Source organism: Littorina saxatilis, linkage group LG13 (assembly GCF_037325665.1).
Source record: "Littorina saxatilis isolate snail1 linkage group LG13, US_GU_Lsax_2.0, whole genome shotgun sequence".
Lineage (NCBI taxonomy): Eukaryota > Metazoa > Mollusca > Gastropoda > Littorinimorpha > Littorinidae > Littorina > Littorina saxatilis.
The window spans coordinates 38,627,311-38,639,810 of NC_090257.1; the positions used below are offsets into that span (position 1 = coordinate 38,627,311).

Here is a 12,500-nt window from a genome sequence, read left to right on the forward strand (position 1 = left end):
TTTAAGTAAAGGTTCATAAGTTGCAAGAAAGTAATGAAGTCGAATAGAAATTAATTTAGTTGAAGCGCACAATTCTTTTGTTTTGCGTTTCAGGTCGGCAGAACGGGCGAAACGGGTTTGGGACCCATTTGGCTTACTCGATTCAGAATTGATTCCACGTTGTTTTTCTCGAACGTGTGTAATTAGGCTTATTGACAGAGAAGCAAATCTTAGGGAACAAATATGTAGGTTTAGATTTAACCATTTGCTCCCTATTTGAAATGTATCTACGTGATAAGCTGTTTTGCGAGTGTGTTTGCATGGATGAACTTAAACTGGTATGGGTGAGAGGAAAACGCGACCGACACGTCTGTCACCGCCGATTGATTGCATTTTGAAGGAATATGACTGGATTACGGAAAAATATGTGGACTTACTGCAGAGCCAGGCAAAAGAGTAGACTTGCTCGCAAAACACGTGAAACAGCCGATGTTTGATAGCTGAAGGCGCACACCGGCAAAACACACTACCGACAGATTCTCAAAAGTCGTCTGCTAACGATGCAAGGGGAGGGTACTCGTGTTTTTGTTTTGGTTCGCTAGCATCTGGTTATCTTGTAAGTTGAATGTTCGTTTTTTTCGACCTGCATTGCTTTCATAATGAAAGAAACTTTTGCTTATTGCATCTCATACATCAGATCAGTTCTGAGATTCATTTTTGCGTGCAACTGATATGGTTTTCTGAGCCGTGCAATACGATTTTAGAACTTCATACAAATGTGTCACATTGTTCGGCGCGAGGTCAAAGGTCGGGAGGAAAGTAGTCCTTTGCCCAAATCGGAATCTGCACTATCATATATTTTTTGGAGTCCATGATGTATTTATTGAGCTATAAAAATACAACATATATACCCATACTGAAGTAACAGAGACAAAGAAGGGAGGTCATGGGATATATATATATATTCAATCCTGCAATTTGTTATTCATGCATAACAGTGTGGTGACATGCTCCACTTGACGCTGCAGTCACGAGGAACACTTTGCTCGCTTATTGGGAATACACGAATTCGGAAAATAACGTCTATCATTTGAATACCCCCTGCGGGTTAGGGGGAGTCCCATATTGGTTGGGACGAGAAAGAATTTACCCGATGCTAACCAGCATGTCGTAAGAGGCGACTAACAGGTTCTGTTTCTCCTTTTACCCTTGTTAAGTGTTTCTTGTATAGAATATAGTCAATGTTTGTAAAGATTTTAGTCAAGCAGTATGTAAGAAATGTTACGTCCTTTGTACTGGAAACTTGCATTCTCCCAGTAAGGTCATATATTGTACTACGTTGCAAGCCGCTGGAGCAATTTTTTGATTAGTGCTTTTGTGAACAAGAAACAATTAACAAGTGGCTCTATCCCATCTCCCCCCTTTCCCCTGTCCCATCTCCCCCCTTCCCCCGTCGCGATATAACCTTGAATGGTTGAAAACGACGTTAAACACCAAATAAAGAAAGAAAGAAAGAAAGAAATCATTTGAATCTGCAAAGGTATGATCGAATGGCAAGCAAGAAGATCCCTTTCATTGCCGCTGCAATGGACGGTGTGCGGAAATAACTCTGTCTGGTTTGTATGGGTTGTGAAAGAGTGAATACCCTTGCTTTTACTCGGACAAACATTGGAGGGGCCAATCACTAGTGAGGGGTGTGTCGGAAACACGTGGACAGGAGCACGTGTGATTTTATTTTTCCGAGAAAAGGTAAGGGTATTCACCCTTGTACAGCCCGTACAAACCCGCAAGAGTTATTTCCGAACATCGATCGTCTATTGAAGCGGCAATGACAAGAATTTTCTTGCATGCCATTCAATCGTTGGCAGATTCAAATGCTAGACGTTCGTTCATTTTAAGCAAACCGACTGTATTTCGTTGTGCTGCCAACCTGAATATATATATATATATATATATATATATATATTTTTTTTTATAGATTTATTAGATTATTGAGAAAAAAAATATTGAAAGCGGCCTTATAATAACAAATGAAACAGAGAACAAATTATCATTAAACAATGGGGAAGTTAACGCTCAGAACAATACACAATGGTTACCGGAGAGTTATGCTAAACCAATCTCCTGGCACTCCGGGCGAAAGGAAGACTAAATTAAAACAACGAAGAAAGAAAGAAAAGAAGGAAAGAAAGAAAGACATGCAGAACCAGAGGGAAGAAGATTAGTACACACACAAACACACAAATAAATACAAACCCGGACAAAAAATAAAGTGAAAAAATAAAACGAACGACGGTATGTCTACACTGCTGATTTATAAATAAGCACTATATAATATTAGCCTTAGACTCCCGCTCTCTTAAAAAAAAAAAGAACAGACGCGAAGATAATTTAGGACGTCGACTCTCCCCTAACCTGCATGGTGTAAACGTCAGCGAATGGTAGGGCTATATTTACGACCCCGACCGTTCAGTTACCGTACGCTGTTGGTAACCCGCCAGATTTAGCCGCTGGCTAAATGCTGCCTGTTTGACAAGGGCACTGGTCTGACTGGCCAATTCTGAACTTGGTGAAAAGGTGGTGGTTCATTCGGTTGTGGCCTGTCCGCAGCCTGAATATGAGGACCTGCTCAGACCTTGTGAGCAGGTGAAAGGCGTCGTTTTTGTTGTAGTGTGGGTGCTGCTGCAACCACTTTTTGTGTTGCTTGGCCTTGATGATGGTCTTGGCTTCTTTGAAGGTGGTTGATACTAAATGCTAATCTCCCCATATTGTTTTTTCATGTGCTGTACAGTGAAACCTGTTCCGAACGACAAAGTGTGTGAGGAAAATTATTTGTTTTTAAGAAAACCGATTTGTGCGTTGTGCGTGTACGTCTTGTTCATCCGTAACGACAAAGTGTGAGAGGAAGATTATTTGTTGAAGAAAACAGATTTGTGCGTTGTGCGTGTACGTCTTGTTCGTCCGTTTTAAAGATCTGTTGGTCGAGGTTTCAGTGAATGTTTTGTTTTGTTACTATAGTTGAACGTTCCATAAAATTACTTGCCGTCAGTGTTGTTTTGTTACTATAGTTAAACGTTCCATCAAATTACTTGCCGTCAGTGTTGTTTTGTTACTATAGTTAAACGTTCCATAAAATTACTTGCCGTCAGTGTTGTTTTGTTACTATAGTTAAACGTTCCATCAAATTACTTGCCGTCAGTGTTGTTTTGTTACTATAGTTAAACGTTCCATAAAATTACTTGCCGTCAGTGTTGTTTTGTTACTATAGTTAAACGTTCCATCAAATTACTTGCCGTCAGTGTTGTTTTGTTACTATAGTTAAACGTTCCATAAAATTACTTGCCGTCAGTGTTGTTTTGTTACTATAGTTAAACGTTCCATAAAATTACTTGCCGTCAGTGTTGTTTTGTTACTATAGTTAAACGTTCCATAAAATTACTTGCCGTCAGTGTTGTTTTTGCTGTTTGTTGTCCTTTGTTTTTGTCTGTTTCCTGATGAAGCTTTCATTAGCGAAAAGTCGGGGGCGGGGATGTAGCTCAGTCGGTAGCGCGTTGGATTTGTATCCAGTTGGCCGCTGTCAGCGTGAGTTCGTCCCCACGTTCGGCGAGAGATTTATTTCTCAGAGTCAACTTTGTGTGCAGACTCTCCTCGGTGTCCGAACACCCCCCGTGTGTACACGCAAGCACAAGACCAAGTGCGCACGAAAAAGATCCTGTAATCCATGTCAGAGTTCGGTGGGTTATAGAAACACGAAAATACCCAGCATGCTTCCTCCGAAAACGGCGTATGGCTGCCTAAATGGCGGGGTAAAAAACGGTCATACACGTAAAATTCCACTCGTGCAAAAAACACGAGTGTACGTGGGAGTTTCAGCCCACGAAAGCAGAAGAAGAAGCGAAAATTGGTATTGTATTGTGCTGTCATTGTATCGGGGAGTACAGCATTCTTTTGTTTTTCTACTTGCCTTGGGTTGAGCAAAACATCTGTTTAAAGATGCGGTTTTATAAAGGAACGAATGTGACATGAAGGAAAGTTGATCCTTGGTTCAGTCTTGTTTTGTAGTGATTTTGTTCGACAGAGCGGCACATGGACAAACGAGCAAACGCCAGAAATGACAAAAGACAAAGTGCTTGCGTGTCCGTGCGTGTGAGCGGAAGTGCGGCAACCAGTATTTTGTAACCGTAAAACAACCCTGCTTGCTCTTTCTTCTGCTTACACAATATCTGGTTCTGAGATGAGGTTTTCGTTTTATCTTGTTAATTGTTTCCTTGCTTGTTAATATTTTTTCCATATGTGTGCCCGTGCGGTGTGCAACCATGCTTGCTTGTGTAATTTCGGTATTCATTCATTTGCATGTTTATGAACTTTTTACCCAGACGGTCAGTGGTCTGGAGACCTTAGCTGAGTGTTGCTTCTTCTTCTAGGGAGGGGATGTAGCTCAGTCGGTAGCGCGCTGGATTTGTATCCAGTTGGCCGCTGTCAGCGTGAATTCGTCCCCACTTTCGGCGAGAGATTTATTTCTCAGAGTCAACTTTGTGTGCAGACTCTCCTCGGTGTCCGAACACCCCCGTCTGTACACGCAAGCACAAGACCAAGTGCGCACGAAAAAGATCCTGTTATCCATGTCAGAGTTCGGTGGGTTATAGAAACACGAAAATACCCAGCATGCTTCCTCCGAAAACGGCGTATGGCTGCCTAAATGGCGGGGTAAGAAACGGTCATACACGTAAAATTCCACTCGTGCAAAAAAACAACCACGAGTGTACGTGGGAGTTTCAGCCCACGAACGCAGAAGAAGAAACTGAAACTCCCAAGTTCACTCATGTTTTTGCACGAATGGGTTTTTACGTGTATGGCCGTTTTAACCCCGCCATTTAGGCAGTTATACGCCGCTTCCGGAGGATGCATGCTTGGTATTTTCGTGTTTCTATAACCCACCGAACTCAACAATGGATTACAGGATCTTTTCCGTGCGCACATGGTCTTGTGCTTGCGTGTACACACAAAGCGCTATACGGCACTATAGCAGGTCTGCACATACGGAATTAAGTTAACCTGGGAGATAGGAAAAAAGTCTCAACCCTTTTAACCCACTGGCTTTGAAAAAAAAGCACAAAAAATAAGCGAAAAACAAAAACAATGAAAGATAACGTAACCTGTTTTACATGTGCGATAAACTAAAAACATACATACAAGTCAGCGACCTTTTAATTCTTCTTCGTCAGCCTCAGGCCTCAGAGACAGAGGAGGTACGCGAAAAGACACACAGAAAATAGGAAAGAAGACAACAGAAAAGCACTTTAAAGTTATATCAGAGAGACAGTTATGTTGTTAGCGGACAGACATTTCCTGTACTTTTATTTATATAAGCAAGAGGACTGTTCAGTCCCTGTCTCCACCCGATGAGTTTTATTTCGCCTGTTTCATCGGCTGTCGAAAAGTGGAAAATAATGTTCTCGTACACGAAGGACACCATCAGTCATTTTCAAAGACAATCGTACAGAAAATACAATTAAAACGATTGTATTTTTGAAGAGACAAAAGCCGTTAGGCTTTTCAACGGCCGACTTAAGAATATTGACGTATATGCTCTGTAGAAAAACGATCACCACTCTCCCGAAGAGGACAAAAAAGAAACACATTAATTGATTTCTTCCCTACGCATGAAAACTCAACGTCTTTATTTCGGAAACAAACCAAAAGGAAATTGAACTTTCTGTCCGAAAAGAAGAAAATAACAGCAACAGAAAAACGATCATTCTTTTCAAACACTCGCGACCAAAGATATACTGATCCACGAAGTAAACGCACAAATGTTATATTTAGACTTTACTGTTTGAACAGTAAGACGCGTTATTGCTTTTCTCGAAATAAACTTTCCTGTTGTTACAGAGTTAAAGTCGGTAGGGTCTCATTTGTTTTCCTGTTAACATTTGTTTTCCTGTTAACATTTGGTTTCGTACAGCTCAATGTTTGGAAGTTGAGGAAGTTCCTTCTGAACAATCTCATTTCAGAAAAATAAAAAAAATTAAAAGGTGTTTCTGCCACGTAAAACATGGGTTTCCGTAATTTAAAGTTCTGCATTGACAGTTGTTTATTCTCGCTATTTTTGTCGGCTCCGGTCGTGCGTCTTCTCTGATGTCCTATGAACATTTTTCTTAATTACTTCAGAACAATAGGAGCTTATTTTGGCTGAACTTGGTGGACTGAAGCGTCATCAATATAATTATAGATATCAAAGGATTCACCTTTCTACGATCAAGGGCAAGGTCGCTGTGAAAGAGCGGCGTTTTTTTCTTTTGTCCAAACTCAGATTGACCGAAGATGACCCTGAGCTGACCGAAGCGTATGGCAACATGTGGAAGTTCGAAGCGGGAGAGAGGGGTGTGTGTGAACAACGAAACGGGCGGGGGGGGGGGGGGGGTGTGATGGCCTAGCGTGCATGTACAGCACGGGATGGGGGGTTAATTACTTCACGGCTGCTGGCCGTCTGCGGTCATGCTCAGGTCGGTGTGTGATGGGAAATAGGCTCCTCATCAGAAAGGGTGTAGGGGGGTGTGGGTGTGAAGGTGTGTGTGGTGTGGTGTGAGGGAGTGGAGGTTCAGAGAGACCAGATGTGTGTGTGTGTGTGTGTGTGTGCTGAGTAGTGTGTGTGTGCGTGTGTGTGCGTGTGTGTGTGTTTGCACTTGTGTGTGTGTGCGTGCGCGCGCGCGCGCGCGTGTGTGTGTGTGTGTGTGTGTGTGTATATGTGTGTGTGTATATGTGTGTGTGTGTGTCTGTGTCTGCGTGTGTCTGTGTGTGTGTGTGTGCTGGGTAGTGTGCGTATGTGTGTGTGCGCGCTTGTATGTGTGTGTATGCGCGCTTGTATGTGTGTGTATGCGCGCTTGTATGTGTGTGCGCGCACTTGTGTATACATGTGAGGTAGGTCGCTGTCAAAAGCTGTGGATGTGTCAGCTACGCAAAACCTGCAGATATTCAGATACTACGTGGCTGTGTTCTGTTCGAACTGTATCTCAAATACGATTTTGTTGTTTGTAATACTGATGTATTTGTCTCTATGTATCTATTCCAACCCACTTCACACTCACCCTTTGTTCAACCAACTGTTGCCCACGCTTTCTCTCTCTCTACACCCACCTTCTCTCTCACTTCAGTACGTGTCACACTATACTCTATCTACAAAGAAATTGTATCGCACGCTCAGATGTGCGAATAAATAAAATATACACACACAACATAACCATATAAATATTAATGGTCTAGGCATGAATAGAAATACATTTGTAGCTTGCTGCACAAGAGCTGTAACATTTCGTGCCAAAACTTACATAAAAGCCAATACATACTTAACACTCGAGATCCGTCGCGATATAATCTTCGTGGTTGAAAACGACGTTAAACACCAAATAAAGAAAGAAAGAAAGAAAGAAACACTCGAGATTACTGCGTGCTGAAACTGTCAATATATATCACAGAAGAACAAAGCAGGAGTTACTTGCTGGTAGTCCCATTATTTTTCTTTTGATCCTTAAGGCCAAAAAAGAAAATAGGTGTGGTTACGGTAACATAGCCAAATAAATAGGGTAGGTAGGTAGGCAATCACTTTTTTTTTTTTAAACTTTTTTTTCTAATGTGTACAAATTAAACCTACTTGACAGGGAAATAAGTGTGCGACACGGGCGCTTTCGCTTTCATTGCGTTTTTTGCACTCTTTTTTTTTGTTTTTTTGGACAAAATAATGTAATAAAAAGTTATAGGATCGGCCCCTAAAAATAGGGTAGGTCGGGTTACCGTAACCACACCTATTTTTTTTTTAGGCCTAATTAAAATGTCGTTCATCGTGTTCTTGCTGTTGTTGTTGTTGTTGTTGTTGTTTTTGTTGTTATTTATTTTAAACATACATATCGGGTGATGTCAACCTGTCTCTCGTTCCGTGTGCGCCTTGAGCGAAAAAAACAAGCTCAAATGTAAAAAGGTAACGCAACTAACTAATCTATGGCAATGTGAGCGATAAGGAGAGAGGAGGAGAGTGAGGGAGTGAGAGACACAGACAGAGACACAGACAGAGACACAGAGAGAAAGAGGTTCTTTCTTCAGTGCAGCTGCTCCTTTCCCAGGTCTCGTACGCACTGTTTAATGAAGGACTGATATTAAAATGTCGAAAAGAAAGGCGTTGTAAACAAGAGCGTTGTACCAACCGTGTTAAGACTCTTAACAGAAAGACACAAAACAACAGCAGCAAACAACGAATAAAACGATCGTTGAGACAAAGAATATATATGTTGGGGTTTTTAAATCAAAATGACGCTTGTGTGTGTGTGTGTGTGTGTGTGTGTGTGTGTGTGTGTGTGTGTGTGTGTGTGTGTGTGTGTGTGTGTGTCTGTGTGTGTTAACGCACGCACGTACGCACGTGCTCACGCACGCACGCAAGCACACACACGTACACACCCACGCACGATAGGTTGTTTGACTGTCAGGATGTGTCGATGAATGAATGTACGAGTGAATGAAAAAAAGAATAAATACAGATTTAAGACAAACCGAAGCTTTCAGTACGTCATTTGACAGTTGTGCTCAAAAATCCAATTTTAAATGAACAAAATCGTAAACAATTCCACATTCTGTTCACTTTCAAAAATATGTTTAATTTCGCTATTCTGATGATTATACCTTGAAGCTGAATTGATTTTTTGTTTGAAAAGCATATACTTGAAAATAATAGTTGGTTTACACTACATGTACTAATTAATGAATGTATCAGTGTCCAGTTGATTGGCACGTGTTACGTACTTTGCTGACCTATGATTGCATGATTGTGTTGTTTATCTGCGACTGCGCCCAACCCCGTCCCCCCCCCCCCCCCCCTTCACTCCCCTTACCCACTAAAGTAATGAGTCCCGCTATTTATGCGGCGATGACCTATAACATATGATACGGCAGAAGCCGTTACCGGTGACACAATCAATATGCGGTGGCAGGTTTATTACCCAAACAGTCGTGTGACCTTGTACACTGGGTTTATGAGTCAGCAGTACCCTGACCTTGACCTTCAGCTACGCATCGGCTGAAGAAGACAAAAACAAGTGCAAGCGTTATCTACTTATTTTGCGAAGGAGATAAATCGTAGACAGTTTTTTGCATTTCGATGTTGTTGACAACTTTTCCCAGACACATTCATTTTAAAGTTTAGACATACATGTATATTACTTTGTGTAGTTTTAAGTAAAGTGTGTTGCTTACAGGCGCAGTCCGTATCTTGCAAGTAATTATATTTATCACCACAGATCCGTTCATGAATTTACATGAGGCACGAGCATCGATCCATTTGAACACATCCCAACATTGCTCAAGAACAGAATGAGAATTTTAAAATTAATTGTTCAGATTGACAATGGTGTCCGTTACAAAATTACTTCATGAAAACAAAGTCTCATATTTTGCGCATATATATAGTATGCATGCAGTTGATTCTGGGTAAACGTGTATGTGGACGGGTGCTCTTAGCCCATATCACAACATTGGCAGATGTGTTATTTCATGAAACAAAGTCCCATATTCTGCGCAGATAATAGCCAGGCAGTTGATTCTGGGTAAACGTGTAAGTAGACGGGTGCTCTTACCCTCTATCACAACGTGGGCAGATTTGTTATATCATGAAAAAAAGTTCCAACTCTGCACATTATAGTAGCCAGATTGTTGAGTCTATGTAAACGTGTAAATGGGCGGGTGCTCCTAGCCCTTATCACAACCTGGGCAGAGTTGTTATTTCATTCAACAAATCCCACTTTGTACTGATAGTAACCAGGCTATTGATTCTAGGTAAACGTTTAAGTAGAAAGGTGCTCTTATATATTCTATTTGAAAGCCTGGGCAGAGTTGTTATTTCATGAAAAAATCCCACTCTCAGGGACTGGGTGGCCGAGTGGTAACGCACTTGCGCTCGGAAGCGAGAGGTTGCGTGTTCAGGCCTGGGTCAGGCCGCAATTTTCTCCCCCCTTTCCTAACCTAGGTGGTGAGTTCAAGTGCTAGTCTTTCGGATGAGACGAAAAACCGAGGTCCCTTCGTGTACACTACATTGGGGTGTGCACGTTAAAGATCCCACGATTGACAAAAGGGTCTTTCCTGGCAAAATTGTATAGGCATAGATAAAAATGTCCATCAAATACCCGTGGGACTTGGAATAAAGTAAAAAAATTCCATCTCACACAGCATTAAGTCTCAGGGAACACGAATACACGCATGCAGGGAAAAAATATGGGTAGCGCCGTATGTATGGCAGCTCGCTTTCCCCGGGGAGAAAGCAGCCCGAATTTCCATGAGGGTAACCTCACTGGACTGTAAATCTTATCCAATCCAATCCAATCCATCCAATCCAATAGTAACCAAGCTGTTCATTCTGGGTAAACGTGCACGTTTAAAGACGTTCTTATCCTATGTGAAAGCCTGGGCAGGTTTATTAGTCCATGAAATAACAAGAAATTCCTCCGAGGTAGGAAAAACACCCCCGTCCTTACCATTATCACTGCCACCAACTGAGAAGGTTATTTCCCTTTGACCATTAATATGTCCCTCTATAAGTCCTTGTAGAATCTTAATCCACCAATAACTCCCTTACCGTGTGTTTGACTGGTCCCAATTTTTGTAAGGACCGTCTCAGGAATGTATAGAACCTGTTCACCAAGTTTGGTGACGATCGGTCCGTTCATTCTTGAGATCTATATGCGAACACAAACACACACACAAACAAACAAACAAACAAACAAACACATCGACCGAATCCTATACATACCCCTATACCGGGGGTGTAAAAAGCACACTCTGCTGTAACGAGAATAATTGTACCTTTAAATCTTTATATATTTAAATCTGTCTTACTTAATTTTTAGCACTACTGTTGGTAGAAGTCCGACAGTCGTGATGGAATGGAAGATGCCGTATAGAGACAAGGCAATCCAGCGTACATTATTGTTTGTCAGCGCTGTTTACGTGAGTTCCGGCCGATGCACGATGGAATGGAAGATACAGAGTGAGCAACAAAGTAGTCCAGAGTACATTACTTTTTACACCCCCGGTATAGGGGTGTGTATAGGTTTCGCTCGATGTGTTTGTTTGTTTGTTTGTTTGTTTGTTTGTTTGTTTGTGTTCGCATATAGATCTCAAGAATGAACGGACCGATCGTCACCAAACTTGGTGAACAGGTTCTATACATTCCTGAGACGGTCCTTACAAAAATTGGGACCAGTCAAACACACGGTTAGGGAGTTATTGGTGGATTAAGATTCTACAAGGACTTATACAGGGACATCTTAATGGTCAAAGGGAAATAACCATTCTCACTCAGTCACTGCCACCAACTGAGAAGATTATTTCCCTTTGACGGGGGGTGTTTTTCCTACCTCGTAGGAATTTCTTGTTTCTTCTCTTTTTTTTGCAACAATGAGTCCCGCAGTCGTGATAAAATACGAGAAAGAGATAGCGAAAAAGCAGCCCAGAGTTCACGTAATTTTGATATATATAATATGCACGCCGGTGTAACACGAGAAAATTACTCCCACGAGATTTTTACTCCGGAGTAAACATTTCGTACGAAAAAGTTACTCCCTTTACGAAAAAAGCACTCCCCCATTACACGAGAAAATTACTCCCCAAGACAGGTGAGTTCCGAGTAAACATTTCGTACACAAATGTTACTCCCCTGACGAATAAATAACGAATAAATTACTTCACCCAAACACAAGCAATTTAACTTCCCATGCCAGGTGTACGAAATTTTTACTCCCTTGTCCCCTGTTAGTCTTGGTGGTGGAAGGGGTGGAAGGAGGGTAGCGCGACATTCGTGTGCGCGAGATCACATATTGGCATTATCCCTTCCTTTTTGCGTACGAGATTTTTACTGGAAGTAAAAACAAGTCGCGTAAGGCGAAAATACAATATTTAGTCAAGTAGCTGTCGAACTCACAGAATGAAACGCAATGCCATTTTACTCGTAGCATCGTCAGGCCACCGCTCATGACAAAGGCAGTGAAATTGTCAAGAAGAGCGGGGTAGTAGTTGCGCTAAGAAGGATAGCACGCTTTTCTGTACCTCTCTTTGTTTTAACTTTCTGAGCGTGTTTTTAATCCAAACATATCATATCTATATGTTTTTGGAATCAGGAACCGACAAGAAATAAGATGAAAGTGTTTTTAAATTGATTCGGACAATTTAATTTTGATAATAATTTTTATATATTTAATTTTCAGAGCTTGTTTTTAATCCGAATATAACATATTTATATGTTTTTGGAATCAGCAAATGATGGAGAATAAGATAAACGTAAATTTGGATCGTTTTATAAATTTTTATTTTTTTTTACAATTTTCCGATTTTTAATGACCAAAGTCATTAATTAATTTTTAAGCCACCACGCTGAAATGCAATACCGAACCCCGGGCTTCGTCGAAGATTACTTGACCAAAATTTGAACCAATTTGGTTGAAAAATGAGGGCGTGACAGTGCCGCTTCAACTTTCACGAAAAGC

General features: G+C 41.3%; 1 protein-coding gene across 1 annotated transcript in view; it reads left to right on the forward strand.

The window, feature by feature from the left end:
* Positions 1–4,403, forward strand: part of LOC138945892 (sucrase-isomaltase, intestinal-like) — a 15,812-nt gene extending 11,409 nt beyond the window's left edge. Inside the window, exon 9 of the mRNA XM_070317411.1 lies at positions 4,356–4,403. Within this exon, the coding sequence (XP_070173512.1) occupies positions 4,356–4,403 (48 nt within the window). The remainder of the gene's footprint in view (positions 1–4,355) is intronic.
* Positions 4,404–12,500: the final 8,097 nt, after the last annotated feature.